This window comes from Centroberyx gerrardi, chromosome 14 (assembly GCF_048128805.1).
Source record: "Centroberyx gerrardi isolate f3 chromosome 14, fCenGer3.hap1.cur.20231027, whole genome shotgun sequence".
Taxonomy (NCBI): Eukaryota; Metazoa; Chordata; class Actinopteri; order Beryciformes; family Berycidae; genus Centroberyx; species Centroberyx gerrardi.
Genome location: NC_136010.1, coordinates 13,144,073 through 13,163,280, shown reverse-complemented (window position 1 = coordinate 13,163,280; position 19,208 = coordinate 13,144,073). Strand labels below are relative to the sequence as shown.

The 19,208-nt window shown below is 42.5% G+C and overlaps 1 protein-coding gene across 1 annotated transcript; it reads right to left on the bottom strand.

The window, feature by feature from the left end:
• Positions 1–851: 851 nt before the first annotated feature.
• atp6ap1lb (ATPase H+ transporting accessory protein 1 like b) lies at positions 852–13,371 on the bottom strand. Its single transcript, XM_071898945.1, has 7 exons — positions 13,238–13,371; positions 4,114–4,151; positions 3,406–3,488; positions 2,490–2,728; positions 1,767–1,817; positions 1,401–1,644; positions 852–1,088 (listed from the first exon to the last, which is right to left on the bottom strand). Exons 1-7 carry the CDS (start codon positions 13,369–13,371, stop codon positions 852–854), a joined length of 1,026 nt encoding a protein of 341 aa, XP_071755046.1.
• Positions 13,372–19,208: the final 5,837 nt, after the last annotated feature.

Below are 19,208 nucleotides of genomic sequence, written 5' to 3'. Positions count from 1 at the left end.
CTTGTTCAGGGGTGGGGTGAGAGACCCCAGAGGCTCTGAAGGGCCAGTAGTGCCGGTCCATTAACTCCAGCCAGATGCTAGACCAGTGGTTCCCGATATTTCCATTCTGTGACAAGCTTTTCAAGCTCTTCCCACTTTGTGCCACATCGTATTGTTTCAAGCTGCAACTCATGCAAGACTATCTGTAATCCGCATTATTAGGAAACACTGTGCTAGCCCAAATAGACCAACTTATCATGGCATGCAGCTAATACGGCTATTTCAGCTATAAAATTGGCTGTTTGAAGTATATATTCCTTGCAGCAGTATTGGACAAAATACACTGTAATGAAAGCTGGAAAGGTTGATTGTGTGAGATGGAAGCCTGTAATATGACACTTGTGAGCCATGTAATACATAAGTATAATCAGGAGCATCTGATATTAGCTGTATTAGCTACAGTTGCTAGCCTGTTGTGGTTTTTAACACCTGGCTGGGGTAAAGGCCTGAATATGGTGATGCCCTTCAGGGCCCCCGGGACTGTCCTTGACCTTCGACATTAGGATCATGAACCGTCTCTGAGGGAGAGGCTAGAACATCCAACAGCCTTATTCAAAAAATGGATGCCAAGATGCAGGTCAATGAGGAGAGAAGAAAAAGTATCCAACCACAGTCTTCATTTACTTATTAAAGTAGTTAACATTTAAGAGGTTTTCATATAAACAGGCAAAATTGTCGTTTTGTTGAACAAATATATGCGATGGATACTTTTTTCCTCTTTTATTCACTTGCACTCCCCTCTCTGCCTCTCTTTTCCGCTATCTTTCTCTCTCCCTCTCTCCCCCTGTCGTCCTCCTTCTCCTCCTCTTCCCTCACAGGCTGTTCTTGTCTGGCAACTCGGCCTCTGGACTACGGGGAAAGTAGACGGTGGCTTTGTGTTCCTCGTAGCGGTCGATGTGCTTGAGGTGGACCACCATGTGCAGGGCATAGGCTAAGACCAGGAGCAGGATCAGAGATGTCACCAGGCCCATCAGGATGGCTGGTGTCAGGAAGGTGGCACAGTCACTGGCCGAAGCAAACTTGTCTGACTGCACGTTGAAGGCCTGGATCTGGAAGAGCGGAGAGAAAGCGGAAAGATGAGATTAGGCTGAACTAAAGAGGACAACTGGCTCTTACTGGGCTTACCAGACTGAGAGACACTGGGCAGATGGACAGGTTGAGACAGTCTAGCAGATGGCTAAACAGACAGTATACAGACAGATTGACAGACTGCCAAACAGACAGTAAACCGACTGACTGACAGACAGCCAAACAGGCAAAACAAAGGGAATGACTGTACACACGTGTACACACACAAGAAGAACGAAAGACTACAATATAACAGAATCTATACAGCCAAGGCCCCTTTTACTATAGCATACCTGGAAGTCAGTGAAAGTGATGTGCCAGTTAGCGGACGTGTCAGTGTGGGAGCTGGGCACGAGCAGGGTGTCATATTTGTGCAGGCTGCTGACGTGCTGGCAATGGTAGGATGAGGTGGCGGGAGCGTAGACCTCGCTGGCGTTGAACGTAGCCTCCTGGGTCCAGTTGTAGTGGATGTGAACACTGTCCAGTGTAAACCAGTTTTGACCAGCCGCCTCATAGAAGGTGTTGGACATCTGAAGCCTGGTGGGAGAGAGGCTGGAGTTACACGCACAGTCCACACATTTGCACTCATGCTTGAGGTAGATATGCATTATAGAGATGCTGGTGGGTGAAAATATTTGAAGTAAGTGAGTGCCTTTTACCTGATGACTAGTCCTCGCAAGTCCTCCACGTCACCAAACCTTAACGAAAGCCTGCGGCAACAACAAAGCCAGAGGTATTCAAAATCAGTGTACCCACCTATTTAATTGTGGAATTGAGTTAAGCCAGCTTTTTAGGTTGACATTAATCTTTATGATATAAATTTGTTGTATAATGGTAAGTAGTATCAAACCAATGTAAATTCAATGAGGATAGGGTTGTTTAAGGGTAAAAAGCACAAATTAATGCTTTCCTGAAGTATAATTGTTTTTTGTTTATAGTTGTGGTTATTTGCCTCATAATGATCACCACCTGGAGGTCATAGTTCTCAAGTTGATCCCATTCTCTTCAATTTACTCACATTTGTTATGGTAGACTGAATTACTGCACTACAGGACACTCACTACCCCCTCACTACTGTTACCAACTCTGCTAATCCCACTACACTGCAACAATTATTTGGCTGTGAATGTATACTTGTGTATTTATGTTTAGTCTACTGTACAGTCCAGTGTTGCTTGTCTGTGTCTGCATGATATGAAGTACCATCACCCTTTTGTTTTGCACCTAGTGTGTCAATCTTGTATGGTGCAACTGTACTTGAACTGTCTTGTAATGTGTCAACACTAATAAACCAAACCAAACTCCTGGAGCCCCAGTTGTACTTGGTGAACAAAAGTGATTGGGATTCTGACTCTGACTGTCCACGTTTGGGTTTGACTTACGTAGCTTTCTCCTTGGTGCAGATGGAGCCCTTAGTGTCCACGGGGGAGTTGGGGCTGAAGACCCTCTCAGTCAGGTCGATAAAGGTATGGTTCCTGTAGCGGATTGCCAGGCGCTTGGCCTTGAACAGAATGCAGGTCTTCCCATTGTAGGACACACTAAGAGGGCCATAGGGTCCCATCAGAGACTGGAGTAGCTTCCTCTTACTGTGAGGCATCCCTGGCTGGTGCCAGTTAAAGGGCTGCAGACAGATGGAGAAAGGATTAAGCACAAGAGAAATAAAGAAACGTTAAGTACAGTAAACATGGCAACCGGCATGTAGAGGGCAGCAGTGTTGCATTCTTTTATTGTCCTCTAGAGGGCGATCGGCTTCTTACTCAGAGGCCAAACCTCATGGAAGAGCATTTCGGGCTAATCCAGCAGTATTACACAAGATATATAGACTGACTATGACGAAGTGACAGGCTGCACTAATAGGTACACTAGGGGCTGTATGAGTCTGAGAAATGTTTGATTAATAATTGGAGAGCCGATGTAGGGTAACTGACATGGCAATTTTCAAAATAACATTTTAAAAAGGTTAAAATGCATATATAGTTTTTAGGGACAGTTATTGCAAGGAATCAGATAATATATATGAAACAGGTGTAACCCTACCTAAATGCAAGAGCTGATAGCATATGGTTTCAATGACTTTTCAATGAGAGTGGTCCTATGTGAGTGGGTGGCAAGGAAGTTTTACCTCAGGTGAGTGTGACCCCTACAATATGCCCAAGTCCAAGGTCATGCAATACAGCTGAGTTTGTATGCTGTGTTTTGTCTGTCTGCATGTGTGTGTGCGTGTGTGGTGTGCATGGAAAGAGATAGCGGGTTGATGGGGGAGAGATATGAGGAGAGAGAGAGAGAGAGACACTCTACCTGCAGTATTCTCCTGAGTGGGTTTTCATCTTCAGGCGTCAAATAAACCTCTTCACTTTCTAAGCCCAACCCACCATCTTGACCTGAAAACACATACACACATTACTGCACCATGACAGCTTATACCGGTACACATATTAAGCATATTGCAGTGCTGCATTGCAGATTGCAACATAATCATACAACTTAAGCCAATTTCAAACACACCACCAACACCACCAACACACACACACACACACACACACACAAAGGCACAAACCGATCCTGCACACACGATAATGCTCAGGATCTTCTCTATTTCCAGTTGTTTTTTGCGTCATCACAATGACTCATCAGCAGTTTATCTCACAGTTATGGTAGTATTGTTCAGTGTTTACAAATACAGTTACAGTACACCTATACAGATCATCTTGTCACAGCTACATATGATTTACAAGACTCTTAGATGGATTGTCTCTATCAATTTTTCTGCCTTTTTGTCGAAAGGACTAAATTTAGCCAAACCCACATTAGAATTCCTACTGAGGCGTATGGATCACAGACACATCACAGCTCACAACCCACTTGTATTACAAAGCAGCGAAGAGATCTTCAGCATTAAGAATGAGATGTGTTTGTCAGGACTATCCAACCAACGCATCAGCATCAAAATTAGCATGGCAGGTTTGATTGAATCAGGCCTTGCGTCACAGCAAATTTGTTACTTACTTGATCTGACTCTTGTTGCTTGTTTGGGGTTCTCTCTGCTGTGGAAAAGACATGAGACACAATTATAAGGACTTGTGGTCACAAGATGCAGGGTAATGTTGAAGAGATGCTGCTCCATACTGTAATATACAGCATGCTTATTTCGTGTTTTCCCCTGAAGGTGAAAGTTCACTAGCCTGGTAAGACCATCCTGATCACGTGATCAGGATGGTCTTACCAGGCTAAAAGTTCACTGTCTACTGACGCAGAGGAGCAGCGAACACACAGGGGTGGGAAGACAAGCTCTGTACTGCACAGTGCACACCACTCATTACAAACTCAGAATACTTTGCCGACAGCATTTATTTTCCAGAGAGACACAGTTTACAAATTAGGGCAAATACAGAGAGGATTGCTGGGTGTCTATATGTATTCAGCCTCTTCTGTCCCATCCAATACCCAAACTTAACCTATTATTAATGATTCTGATATGACAAACTAGACTATAAAATAATAAATCCAATGTATAGTAAATATGATTCCTGTTTATCAAAGAAAATAAATGTAAAACACATATACTAAATGATCAATCTTCTATGTGGGTGTGACCTACATAGTGCACAAGGGTACAAGGACAAACCATCCTTCATGTGTCTGCCCTAGCTATCCCTCCTCTCAGTCTAACTAGCCCTTGCGCAGCCTTGGACTTCTTGAGACTAATCCCAACCCGATCCTTTTAACTGTCTAATCAAAGACGTAATACACCGGCAATAGGCTTACTGAGCGGAGCTGACCTGCCCAGTTTTCCTTGTTGCGATGGTCCAGCCGTTGCTCTGTCAGTGGTCTGCCTGTCCTTGTGGTGATCTGGGTTGGCTTCCTAATCTCTACACAATAGCTAGTTATAATGGGCTTACAGAGGGCAAACCTGTGCGAAGCCACTCTAAGACCTGTGGGAGTGGGCGTGGCAACTAACAGTGACAAAACATGACAAGTCGTGTCAGTCTGCCTCGTGTGTCATGTCACCAGACCTTACTCCAGTCTATTCATTTCTCAGCTTTGGTCACAACTACTTCCAACAACTTACTGATATACTACAGTTCACCTGAAGCAGTGGTTATCAGTAAGAGCTAGTCTTGCAATACCTGTGATTGATTTCACCTTTGTAACCTATAATTGAGCAGTAACCTGCTGAATCTGCTAGTAGAAAGGCCTTCTGAGAAGCTGCAGAGGATAGACTAAAGTTGACCTGAATATTACTAAGTTTAAACACACCAAAGTCAGTATAACCTAGCAGTGATAGGTGTGACCACTGTAGTAGAAAACTGTTTACATGTAGTTTTGATCCTGTTAGTGACAACTCCTTCTGCCAACATGTTAAACTAAAGAGTGTCAAGAAACAGCTATTAAACAGCATACACATTTAACTAAAAACTTCCAGGTGAGCTATATTACCTCTCTATAGCCTCACTAGCTAGCAAGATCATCAGGCTTATGACAGTCCCTTTATTGTTAGCCTGGTGGCAAGCAAATAACATTCTCCTTTAAGTACTGTTTTTCTCATATTCTTCATATGTTGGTTGGGGGTGGTCTCCCTTCATTTGTTCATGTGTCCGTCACGCTCAAAATCTCAGACACTGCTGATTGGATTTTGGTACAACCTGCGGAAATTATGCATGTTGCCACTCTACTGTGGCATTTTCAAAATTATACTGATTGAACCCAAGGGCCGCGCCATAGCTATCACCTGCTCATTCGTCCATGTGTCACGCGCGATATCTTAGACACAGCTGATCAGATTTTGATTAAACTTGGGGAAATTATGCATCTCACCAGCTCATTCTGGCATTTTCAAAATTACACTGATTGGTCCAAGGGGGGGGTGCTACAATTACAGGTCAAAACAAGGTGAGCCGGCCTGGGCAGTAGCTAACACATGGATAGGAATTAGCAGTTCCAGTCTCTGGTACCAACAGAAGTTACAGTTTTAGGGTAGGTTGCTAGATATATCAATGCAGCAGCTTGGAGCAGTTATCCACCAGTCTGGTACAGTTGCCACCTGGGCCATATTGTGTAGTTTAGTGCCAGACGGATTAGGATTAGTGGTAAGTAGAAGCACAAGCACAGGCCAGGTCCATGGGAGCCAGAATATGGAGAGACGCAGGCCCAGAATAAGATGAAGAGATTAAGGCATGATGTCACAGCCCTCATTCAGGACAGTTGGAGCGCTAATTAATAGATCTGAATTGACCTCACAGATTGAGGCATACTGTAGACTCTTCCTGGTTAATTTGACCTTTGACCACAGTCTTACTAATCCAGTTTTATTCAAGTGGTGATAAACTAATGGTTGTCTCAAGGTTGGCTGATGGTGAGCTCAGCTTAAGTTGGATATAGGGAGTGACTCTTTCTATCATGTTAGTAGCAAGCTAGTATGACTACAATGTGGCTGCTAGTAGACTCATACAGTAAAGACTATTTTCTGTGTTTCCAGATGTTGCTAACATTTCATATGAAAAAGCTACTTGGGACAACCATCTTTTCAAATTGACAAACAACCCACCAGAATTTCCTCTCTGTTAAACAATCAAATGCGTCTATCATTCATTGTGCAAATATTGGACAAGGACCTGAATGACAGTGTTCAGATCACTGAACTAAGTTTGCTAATGTCCAGATTGAGGAACAACACTCATAGGCGTTGTATGACCTTACAGTGACTTGTGAAAAATTGTTGCTCATTCTTTTAAAAGTATTTAATGATGTCAACTGAATGGTAAAGTCAGAGGGAAAATAAAGCCTCTTTATGAAACAATTATGAAATCCCTAATCCACACATGATCAAATTCAAAGCTGATGTACTGTACTCTGTCATAGGCAACAGTGGGATTGTTGATTAAGGCTACATCAAGGCTTCACTCATTCAATGTCAGCGGCTCAGGCCTTGACTTTGACATTGGCCCAGGTCACCTATCACACTGCTATAGAGTAATCTGCTGGGTCCTCTTAGTAAATCAAATTAATTTGAAGTAAGCTTCAGTCACCTCAATGAGGGGCAGCCCAATTAAAGAGATAATGATGTCTGGATAATGATGTCGGCACAGAGGTGCCATGCTGTAGGTGCCTTGACGTCATTCAGTGGAGTTTGCTGGCTCATATAGGAAGTGTTCAACCTACATTCGGGTGTGTTTGTGTGTGTGTGCCAACCTGGACGTCAGCATCGAGGTAGCCTAAATTAGTGGCTCCCTGGGGTTCTGTGTGTGTGTGTGTGTGTGTGTGTGTGCGTGTGTGTGTGTGTGTGTGTGTGTGTGTGTGTGTGTGTGTGTGTGCGCGCCTCTGTGTGTGGGGGTGTGTGTGTGTGTGTGTGTGAGCGTGTGCATATATGTGTATATCCATCCCTATAAACTTGTGTGCATGTAATGTCTGCACCATGCAGACTGACAGTAGGACAGTGTATGTGTACAGTAAAGCCAAATATTCGGCTGCATTTGCACATTGCAGGTGTGTGTTGAGTAAGTGCGACTGTGTGTCAAAGAGCTTGAGCAAAGCCTTTGGCAGAGGGCAGATGTGACTGTCACCTGCAGCCATTGTTCAGCCCATATGCCAAACATTAAACCGGATTATAACAACGCAAAGGCTCAAAAAAATCCCTATCTAATCTAAACTTCATATCGGATTTGCATATTTATAAATACAAGTAAACACTGCACAACTACAGAGGTGAATAACAACTATGTTCTTGTTATTCTAAACTAATGGCTGCATATGCCCCCCCCCCCCCCCCCACCCCCCTCCCTCCCAAACACAAGTGAATAAGCATCCTTCCTCTGCACCCACCCAGGCCTCAGCTGGCTGAAAGGGGCCGGAGGAGTCTGTGTGTATGTGTGTGTGTGTGTGTGTGTGTGAGAGAGAGAGAGAGAGGGTATGAGTGCTAACTAAAGCCCAGCCGTTTGTTCCTGTGCCAGTTTCGCGAGGTCAGCAACCCAGGACTGCTGCGGCCCCGTCATTGGCTCAGCCTGTCACACGGTGCCGGGGTGCTGAAGAGGCCCTTTATATAATCAAAGCCATGCCAGAGCCACTCCTTGGCTCACCTCGCTCTCTCTGCATACATACTTAAATGTGCGAGCACGCAAGCGCACATGCATGCACACAAACAAAAGACCCACGTATGTGCAGTTTTGTGCAAATGAAGTATGAACTGGGAAACATTACGACGACTGTTATTCCAAAATGAGTGGTTTCAAAAAAGTGGCTCCTACTCTAAATGATTTTCTGCATGACAAAAGTGTGAAAGATATTAGATAATTTAGTCTGTGGCTTCAGCAGTGAGAGTGGAATCATCTGTCCTGTTGATGATATCTTGATCAATACATTTTCACAGAGTATTTTCACTTTCATACATCAAGTGCACATAGGTGGATACCTGACTACCCCCCATCTCTGCCTCTGCTGTGTGCTGCTGAGCAGAGAGAAGGTGTGGTGCCTGCTCACCAAACTTGTAAACAAGGCCTCTCTCTGCCTCTGCTACCATTGAGAGCTGAACCACTACTGTCAGCCCCTGTATGAGCCAGGATCAGTCCATCCAAGCCTCTGCATCCTACTACAGGAAAGTGCAGGGGAGTAATAGCTAGTTACTAGTCTCAGAGTTTTGTTGAGTGGTTAAAAAACTACATTTTTCATTCAGAATGTTGCAAGAATACACAAAAAAGTGGTAACGCTTTATTTTCTGGGTTTGCAATTTCCTAATAATTTCCCAGAAAGGAACTGTTAATTTCTTAGGAGGTTTCCTGGAAAGAACCATGAAATGCTGTAGTAGTTATATCGAAAATGTAAGCAGTCTGGTGGAGTCGATAAGATACTGTAAATTTCTAAAAGAGTTTCCTGGAAAAAACTGCAAAACTATAAATTATTTATTGGAAAAATAATAGGCAGAGGTCAATTTGGTAACCCAAGTCATTATTCATATAATTATATAATTTAGTTATTTGAATATTTTCAACTACTACATAATTTCATGGTTCTGCCTTGGAAACTACTGTCTTGGAAATTACCAGATACTTACCAACTACCAACTACCATTGAACTCTTTCTCTATTTTCCCTATAATTAGTACATAATGTTATGGTTCTTTCCAGGAAACATCCTAATAAATTAACACTTCCTTTCTGGGAAATTATTAGGAAATTGCGGACCTGGAAAATAAAGCGTTACCAAAAAAATATAATAATTTATAACAGTTAAATATGGACGTTAAGCCATTAGAGTTTGGGATCCAGGCCTGGAACCTGGGCCACTGTGCGTATCAATATCTGACTCCATAGTGACGTGTTCTTGTAGTCATATTTCCTTGTATTATGCCTACATGAAATTCCAAACCCAGCTATGATAATATTTCACAATGTACTGGATGAGGTTGAACTACTTTTTCAAAGTAGTGTTAGTCAAATAAACAACATCGTTTTGGGGCAGGTAGAAACTAATCTAACTTCAACATTCATTGTGAAGTAGTCTGTAGTTTGGTAAATTACAGTCTCAGTAGTTTCCCTCACAGTCTCAATTCCACACTAGGCAGGTGCTGTCCTATTAATAGATTTATTAGAACAGATTAAGCTTTAGGAGTTTACTGAGATACTTCTCAGAGCCTGCTGCCATTTTAGTGTGGCTGTGTTTACGGTCTCAAATTTGACCTGAGGTCAAGTGCCAGAGTGGTCTAAATCTTCCTAGGCTTCTGGGATCATGGCATCTATGATGCTCTTTACAGACTTTGTCTTAAGCTGCTGCCAACACCGCAACTCATTTCAGGAATAAGATTAGGAATTCAAAAGGAAACAAGTTTGCATTATGTATGTACTGTCACTGTACATTCACTGATTGTTTGCCCATGAAATTGGTGTTTCATGCTTTTCATGTTTGGTTTCAGAGACTTTAAAATGCAAAAATTGTGCACAAATCCTAATAATAATAATAATCTTAAATTATATGACTTACATCTCTAAAATTAGCAATTGATCTTTTGACCCTGTAATCATTCTTTGAAAGGGCTCAGGGATCAAACTTCCACTGAAAATCCATTAGTTTGACCCTTAATCTGTGCCTATATTTGGGTCAGTTTGTCAGTGTTTAACAGTGTTTAACATAAACTTCAGCACATGTTGATTGTTGACGGTATTTAACAAAAGTAAAGTAAAACTAATCTTCACCATATTAAATATCCTGCAGGTAAACCAACAGGAGCAAATGCATGTATGTAAAAACAGAAGGAAATGTTGCAGTGCAACTCGTGGCTTTTAAGCACATCTCTTCATATCTTTTACTTACAAGTTCCTACAGTTTGACTGGGTTTTTCAAAATTTCAGAGGAATTTTTTGCAACTTGAGACTGAGTTAACCTTGTTATGGAAATGTGTCTGTAGGACCCTTAAACATACAATTAATGATAAAGAGGTTGTGACTCCTAATTGGTCTCTGTAGGTATGTCAGTGGAAAGTTTAGATAATAGCTCCTAATTTGTGTCTACAGTAGCTGTCTGTATGAAACTGGGTCATATCTAGTGGACACATGCCATTGTTTGAGACATATAGGGGCATGTTAACTATACACAGATCCTCATGAGTACATGAATAAAATTAATTAATTAATTTTAGCGAAATTAAAATGTGTGACTTGAATATCTAAAAATAGTTATTAGTATTTTTACCCTTAATCTGTTTTGTAAATGGGTCACTTTAGTATTTTTCTGATGTAAAGAGACCACTACTTTAATTTCTTTTTGTAACTATTTAAGAAGGTATTTGATCAGGGTCTACATCATGCTGTTAAAATAACTTATCAGAAAGTCATGCAGTATGATTAAGTTAGTAATTTAGTTTTAGACAATCTACCTTCTAAGCTTTTCCTCTTGAAGTTCACGCTACACATTACGACATTTGTGACCAGCCGTATATAGGGCATCCATTTTATTTTTGTCTGCTCCTCAGCGTCTTGCAATACAATAGCTTACAACAGCTTCAACACTGCTTTTCCATTACAAAACTACTTACTTCTACAGCTAATCTCAATCACGTAATAGTTTCCCCTCTCACTCCCTATCTTTGCCTTCACTGTTGATGTCATGTTGAGGTCAGGATGAGTGAATAGGTCACGAGTGAATAGGTCATTTCTAAAATTACAACGTGGTCTTTTGACCCCTAATCTGTACCAGTAACTGGATCATAATCCATTTTCACTGGAAATGTATTACGTTTGGTTTGTTTTAGGCAAATATTGGTACTGTACAAGTTACTACATTCATATCAGAATGAGTAAACATGGCAAGTTTCTGAAATTAATAATTGATCTTTTGATCTGTAATCCATTTTTGTAAACAGGCAGTGGTCCATTATAAAGATGTCAATATTTTTGAAGGCTATTTTTAACATCATTTCCTAGAAGGTATTTGGATCATATCAACTGAACCATGCAGTAGTCCTATCAGGTTAGTGTTTTGAATTCTGTTGCATGGTTTCTGGCTGGCCTGTAAAAGTCCAACTTTATATTTGTCATTGTGAATACATTTTCTCCTCATTATCTCCCTGCACACTGAGTCTATCTACAGCTGTAACATCCTCCACTGTAGAGGCTTCCATCTCATGGTACCTTCCCGTTGCATTTGCAGCTAACATTATGTACTCTACAAGGCGACTGAAATGAAAGGCCTGGTAATGAAAGACTGCTCTTATATAACAGCATCTTGGAGTGTGTCAGAGCTGAAACACTGGAGCTGTGACTGGGGACCGGAACTGTTACATGGAGAGTTACGTATAAAGTTTGATCCAGGGAACGGGACGACGTTTCAAGTCAAAACCCCCAGAAGACACCGATGTCAGTATTCCCCACCGGAGTGCCTGTTATGAAAAGTGAAGATAGGGATCTGTCTAGGTTTTAAACACAGTAGATTGAGCTGGAATGAAAACAATCCCATGAGAGTTTGTATAATGACGATGGCAAATTCTAAATCATCAGTAATCATAAGCATTCGTGCCCAGACGTGCACACATGTGCGCAGATGATAAGATTACTTATGTAATAAATGTAAGCATGACAACCGTAATCTTTCATTCTCAGTATCTCCAAAGATCCAAGTGTACCAGTGTGTTTGAAGTGCAATTAGCATCACAATCTTACACAGGCGCAACATGTCTCATCCATCTCAACACACAATAGAAATGAACCAAATTGCTTAAACAATGATTAGAGGTTCTCATTTCAATATCCACTGCCACTGAAAAATTACAGCATGTTGGGCTTGAGGCTTTTGCGCTATGGAGGATTGTGTGAAGGATCGTGCGTGGCATTGTTTCATCAGCCTTTCATGGTTTTGGCACAACATCCTAGGTCTTTGCCTCGATTTCTCTGTAGGCAGACAGGAATTGGTGTTAACAAAGGCCCTGGCTGCTGTCTCCCCTCCCTGTGACACTGCTGTGTGTGCCCCATGGTTTGGGCGCTGAGTATTTCATCCAGATTTGACCTGCAGGACTGCATGTGCATTATGCAGACATGGTCGGGTAGAATTCCCTTCTCTATTCTTCCCCTCTCTCTCTCCCTCTCTCTCTCTCTCTCTCTCTCTCTCTCTCTCTCTCTCTCTCTCCCTCTCTCTCTCTATGACTGCATCAGTAAACAGACCCCAACAGACCATCCCTGATGCATCCTCTCCTCTCCTCCCTGTCCCATCCTTGTTTACCTTCCCTCTGTGCCGCTTCCCCCTCTTCTCTCCTCTCTCCTTTCTGTCGCTCTCTGTACCTCTCCTGCAGGCCCACTGCCCCAGCCTTATTTAGCTCCCCGCTGCCAGACCGACACTACTGTACAGAGACAACAGCCCCATCCATGATCGATGAGCAGCGTCTGATGCAGTCTCCAACGCTGAGACAAACACAGCCTTGCAGCACAGCTCTTTCTGGCACACCAATACTGCCGGTGTTCACGATTTGTGATTCATCCAAGGTGAGACGGGGACAAAGGAAGGGAGGAGAAAGAGAGAAAGAAAGACCCCAAGAGAACACATCAGCATCCCAGCATCCCTGCATGCATCTTCCTATACCCCTCCCCCCCCCCCCCCCCCCCCCTCCCCTGCACCCCTCCTCTGTTCACGGCCATAAAGAGGGTGGATTTACCTTCTGTCCAGGATTTCAGGCACTTCGTCATAGGTAAGTCCTGGCTGCAACTCTTCATCAGAGAAGGAGAGCCCGGGCCGGCTGAGAGCGGACAGCAAGGCGAGGGAGCAGAGGAGGAACGCGTGTGCAGCCATTGAGACAATGAGAGGAGACTGCCGCTGGTTGAGCTCCGCTTCATAATCTGCTCTCCTAGCAGCGCCTGGCTCCCAGCTCCTCTGACTGGCAGCCGCCGCAGCCAATCGGCGGCCAGCGGAGCCGATCAGCGTGCGTCACAGTCCCCTCACTGCGCCCCTCCCTCCCCTCCTCTCCTCTGCCTCCTCTCCCTCCCACCCTACTCCCTTCTCTGTCATCCTCCCTCTGCCTCTCTCACTCTGCTCACCCTCCCACATCCACTCCTGTGCTCTCTATCTTCTCTCTCTCTCTCTCTCTCTCTCTCTCTCCCTCTCTTTCATGCACACATAGCTGCAGGCAAACCCTAAGTATAGACAGTGGCTCATTCTTTTTCACAACGCATCTCATCATACCTACGCTACCTACAAACAACACACTCATACCCACGCACAGAGACACAGACACACGCACGCGCGCACATGTATCCACACACATGTTCGCACACGCGCTTGCACACACTCTCTCACAGACGCACGCACGCACACACACACACACACACACCCTCCATGGAAAATCACCTGGGAATGTCAAGGTCAGATTGTGCAGGAGGATAGGAGGATGTTGACATTAGTTTACGTGGCGGCAGAAAAAAAGCAGAGCCATGACTGCATGACCTAGATCTCCAGTGCGCTGCCACAATAGCAGAATTAATTCACTTGATCTATGTGTTGTTGTGAGCACTGAGAGGGCCCGCGGCTGAGGAAATTGTCCACTGAGGCTGCAAATATGGATGACAGGAGCAGCTGAGCAGCCGCCGTTTGAGACGGGAACGAGGGTCCAACCCTGACGACCCTGACGGCTGATCCCATTTCCTCCTCATTATTTAGCCCCATGCGTGTGATGCCTCCAGATCTTGATACCTCCTCTCATATCTTTTATTTCCATATCCGCTGATGTGATGATGTTCAGAACAGAACATTAAGAGTGGTTATATAACCAAATGTGACCTACTATCATGGTAGATTTTCACATTGATGCATGGCAACGATTCACATCAATGGAATCACTGCAGAGCAAATTTTTATATTCCCTCTGCCCTTTTTTTCTGTCATACATTTTCTGCCTCAAGAAGCAGAGTTTTGATCTAAAATAGTTAACCCTTTCTCATCATGCTATTGTGATGTTATGTTATCTCCAGATACGGTGAACATTTTAGTTTGTGTGATCAGTATTAGACCTCTTCACTGAACATTTACTAAGAAATATATGTCATTGATACTGGATTGCACAGGTTTTGCAGAATGCCTTTCAGTAATGTGTTAGGCATTACTTACTCTTAACCCATCCCAGTATAGGTTGCTCATTTGAGATTCAATAGCTCTTACAGAAAGCCCTTGGGAGAAGCACTTGGAATAGCCTGTGTGATTTATTACACAGTGATACAGTAACAACCTGAAAAAAACAGAGGTACCAATTTACAACTTCCCATTAGCAATGTGACCAATTTCAAATTGGTATTAAACCTTTTATGCAAATCCAATATAACAGTTTGTGGAATTACAAAATGACAACACAATGTAGCATTTAAGATTTACCTTTTACTCTCTCATTTATTTCTGTCTGTGTATATGCAATGCGTGTGTGTGTGTGTGCGTTCATGTGTGATGGTATGTGTGACTACATGCATGATTCTCTGTGCGTGTGTGTGTGTGAGTGTGTCGAGAGGGCTGAACTATTGCCGAGGGTATGAGAGGTCAGTTGTGTCTCCTAGGCCATACAGTAACATGGGGTGACTAAAGGCTGTCTCAGCCCTCTGTGTCTTCCTACCGCTCTGTCACTTCAGCAGGCCACTGTGTCAGTCTAGTGCAGGGAAAGTGCAAAGCAGACTGTCACTGCTGCTGTCATGGGGTGACAGGATCACAGGACGCCCCAGAGGAAGACATCCAGGTGCTCTTTGGAGACTCTCAGAGAAGATACTGTGCTGTGATTCCTCTCTGAGCCTCAGGTGCCAGCCTGCATGAACCGCATTACCATATAGCCTGCAGACCCCATTGCTACTCCATGTGTTTTATGGCTAGTATACACAGTTTAGGGGCTTAGCTACCTCAGTATTTGCTGTGTTTAAAATGTCCTATCGAGGGTTTTTTTTTAATTACATGCTGTTATGAGAATGTGTATTTCGCTATAATGTCTACAATAACACATTAGATTGTTATGTGGGATCCAGCCTCACCATGTATCTGATCTCAGGCACCAATAGTAAAACAGTGGTAAGGCGAATTAGGAAGAAATCAGTTTGACAGTCTAGAATCAGCATTCATTAAGCAGTGAGTGGTCTTAAGGAACCTTAATCATATCTTATGACTTTGTGTTTGGGTGAACACTGGCTCCCTCTCCCTGTGAGTCATATTTGTGAGATTATGAAACAGATCGAACATACAGGGCTGGGGGTTGCTGTCTATTTATAGGTATGATCTCATATCCAACTTAATAATCCTGTTCTTTATGCCCACATAGAACATTGAGGATTGCCATACATAGAGGGTGATGTAATGGGTTAGTGGACCTGCAGATTATAGCATGTGTTGATAATAATATATGACTGCTAATCTACAAGCTAGCATTAGCATCTGATCTCTGCTGTGCTTAGGCTGTAGCTGCATTAATCGAAATGCTAATGCATGTACTCATTGAGAGGCTGTGCCTTGAGTGTTAAGTGTATTCCAGTTGAACTACCGACAGTCACTGTAACTATTTAAAATGTAGCTCCACATACTGCAGCTATCTAGGAGCAGTCGTCTCATCACACAAATGTATCTGTTAAGTTCATCATAGAAGATATGGAAAGAGACACATTTTTGATTATGTGTTTTTATTGGTATACATATTTGCTCTCTGTCACAATACTACTGTCCATCATAGGTCACTGCCTCAGTTGACTTCTTTGCTGGCCTTGCTCTCTGTACAAGCACACACACAAACACATGCACACACACACACACACACACACCAATCAATCTTTCATCTTGGAGAGAAGGTCAGCAGATGAGGCAAGCTGAGGCGACTACGTGCATCATCACCTAGTGTTAAAATCATAGTACTTCAGTCTAAATGATGTCATGTATTAACAACAGTTCATTCGCTATGAAAATACAACACATGCCGTCTTTCTCATCTGATGGTAAATAACCACAGAGAAGCCATGGTCCTTCGCAATCGCGTTTATACTTCTCAATATTATGTTATTAATGACAGAGTGAACTCATACTCTAAATTAAATATTAAAACAAAATATGTTAACAAAAAGTCCCAATCTTCTTGCATTTGCATTCGACTATATATAGTATTCATCCCCAACACTTATGCGAAACATCCTATAAAAAAACTAGCCTATTTATTAAATATAGAACAATCTCCAGGTAAGCGCCCTGCTTGCTATCTGATTAATCTGCGATCTGAGATTACATAACATCCTTAAAAGCTTTCAGTGTGTTACTGATTTATGTCATAGGCATTGTCCCAGGCAATGTGATAAATGGCAGATATATTTTCTTGTCGATATGCAACTAAATAAGTATGTAGCATAAAGCCAAGAAATTAGGCTTTATTCTCTCTAGCTGTGAAGACAATTTGTTGGTACAGCACTGTTTGTGCGAAGCATATAATATTCCTCCACAAATAAACATAGATTCCTTCTATAAAACTATATCTATTCATAAAATACTCTCACTTCACTAAACACATCTGTCACTGCTACCCCTCACATTATTTTTCTTGGTTCTATGAGCGAGTGAAGTTTAAGTGTTTGTTCTACACCTTGGATATGGCAACATCAATCAGGTGCTCCTATGCAAATGAGAAACCCTCAGCACAGAGCAAAGCAAAAGATCTGATTGGCTGAAACCAGTGAATGGCCGACATAAATGATTAGCATTCATGTCACAAAGTTGCAGTTTCATTCACTCCTTGGTTCCACTTGGCTGGTGCTATACCACATTGTGCCACTAGAGGGCACCCACACATGACCCAACAGCGTACCTGCAATCCTGTCTAAATGGGCTTACTTCATGAGGCACAATGTCAACATAGGAAATGTGGAGATATGGTCTAAAGGGATACAATAATCCAGGAGGGTGTTTCAACTCCAAACACACATATGCACTGCAAAATCACTTGAGAATACTGTGCATTTAGCTCTATCAATAAATAAATAAATAAAATACATTCAAATTAGCATAAGTAATACATTACCTGTTAGTATAATCGATAAACTATAAAACACATGATTCCACACCGTAAAATTAATGTTACAATATGTCATTTTTCAAGCCATTTAGTTATACAGTTAACCGTTTCTTCAATCAAATAGCAGCAGGAAACCCCATGGTCTATGAGTGATCAGTTTCAAGTCCAACTCCACAACCCAAGCACCTGACCTAATAAACTTTTCCTTCACTAAACATTTGCTTTGAAATTAAACTAGCACGATGAGTCTAAACAATACATTCCAAATGGTTGATATGAAAACAAGCTGAATATCTGAGAGATGAAGCACTGGGACCTCTAGTGGCGACTGAATCATAGATGTAGATGATAATTTCTCTATCTACATAATTAGCTATATGCATGTCCTAATGTGGCAGCCCTCACAATAATTACAGTGATAATTCTCAGTCCAACAAAACCGCTTCCTTCCTCCTCGTCTCCTTTCCTTCGCTACGACATATGAGGTCAGTTCGAGTGAAGGAAGAAAGACAGGGAGAGGCAGATGCTCATTGATAGCATTGAGATGCACCAGTTGTATAATGTCTTTGAAGAAGTTGGGCCCTCCAGTAAAAAGCTGACCTAAAGCTATACACAGTGTATTTATCATATCTGTGACCACTTCCATATTAATACACAATCAGAAACTGGCAAATGTGTAGTCACATGTCTACAATATTGCACTGTATGCATGTTTGTTTTTTTTTCAAACCTGACTACTCTAAAAGAAAAAGAAAATCACCAATAATATCAGAAGCACAGGTCTATTCATGTATCGAGAGTATATTCAAACTAGACAACAACTATCATGCCAAGTCTATGGTTATCTGACAGGCGTAGAGATAGTCATGATAATATTTCCCCACTTTGTTAGGCGGCTGGAAACAGAGTTATCTTCTCATATGATTTGATTGTCTAGAAACTAAAAGAGGCACCAGACAGTAAGGAAGGACAAGTGAAACAAACAAGTAAACAAATAAAGAAATCTCTCTATATAAATATAAATTCTAGAATTGTCTGATACCTATGGAGTTGGTCGGCGCTGATCGATGCACACAAATATAAAACGGCAGTCCTGGGACAAATCACTTCTTCCGATCCAGGATCAGCTTTAGCCTCCCTTTATCCTAACATTTACCATGATGCAGGAGAAGCAAAACTAACCCCAGGTCAGCATCTAAAAGCAACTATACCAATCTATAAAATGCGCATAAAAGAGAGAAGGCACAGAAACACAAACCCACCATGGGAGTGGGGCGGACTGACAGCAGCAGTTTCTGGGAGCAGACCGGATGAAGCTGCAAGTCTGCTGGCAGCAGATTGGTTGCTTACAACTTGTGATGTCTGGAAAGGAGCAGAGATTCATGTATTTGCACTCTAGTTTGTTTTGGAGCGGTTTCGTGGATATGACCGAGTCTGTGTCACCGAGAACGTTCACCGTACTTCTCCTGGTCCAAATACAGTCACGAGAGCGACCGCAGACTTGTGTCAACGCTGTCACTAGAGCAAGAGTCACATTCAGTGGATGATAGACCAAGAAGAGGTGACTCAGTGGTGTTCCTGAATGCATCCCTGTAGACAAAAGTGGCTTCCTCAC

What these genes read in the sequence shown, in the direction of transcription:
- atp6ap1lb (XM_071898945.1), bottom strand. Translation starts at nt 13,371, where the DNA reads ATGGCTGCACACGCGTTCCTCCTCTGCTCCCTCGCCTTGCTGTCCGCT. An exon ending in AGCAACAAGAGTCAGATCAA is followed by an intron (nt 3,489 to 4,113) that starts GTAAGTAACAAA and finishes ATGTGTTTTCAG; the next exon opens with GTCAAGATGGTGGGTTGGGC. An exon ending in CACTCAGGAGAATACTGCAG is followed by an intron (nt 2,729 to 3,405) that starts GTAGAGTGTCTC and finishes ATCTGTCTGCAG; the next exon opens with CCCTTTAACTGGCACCAGCC.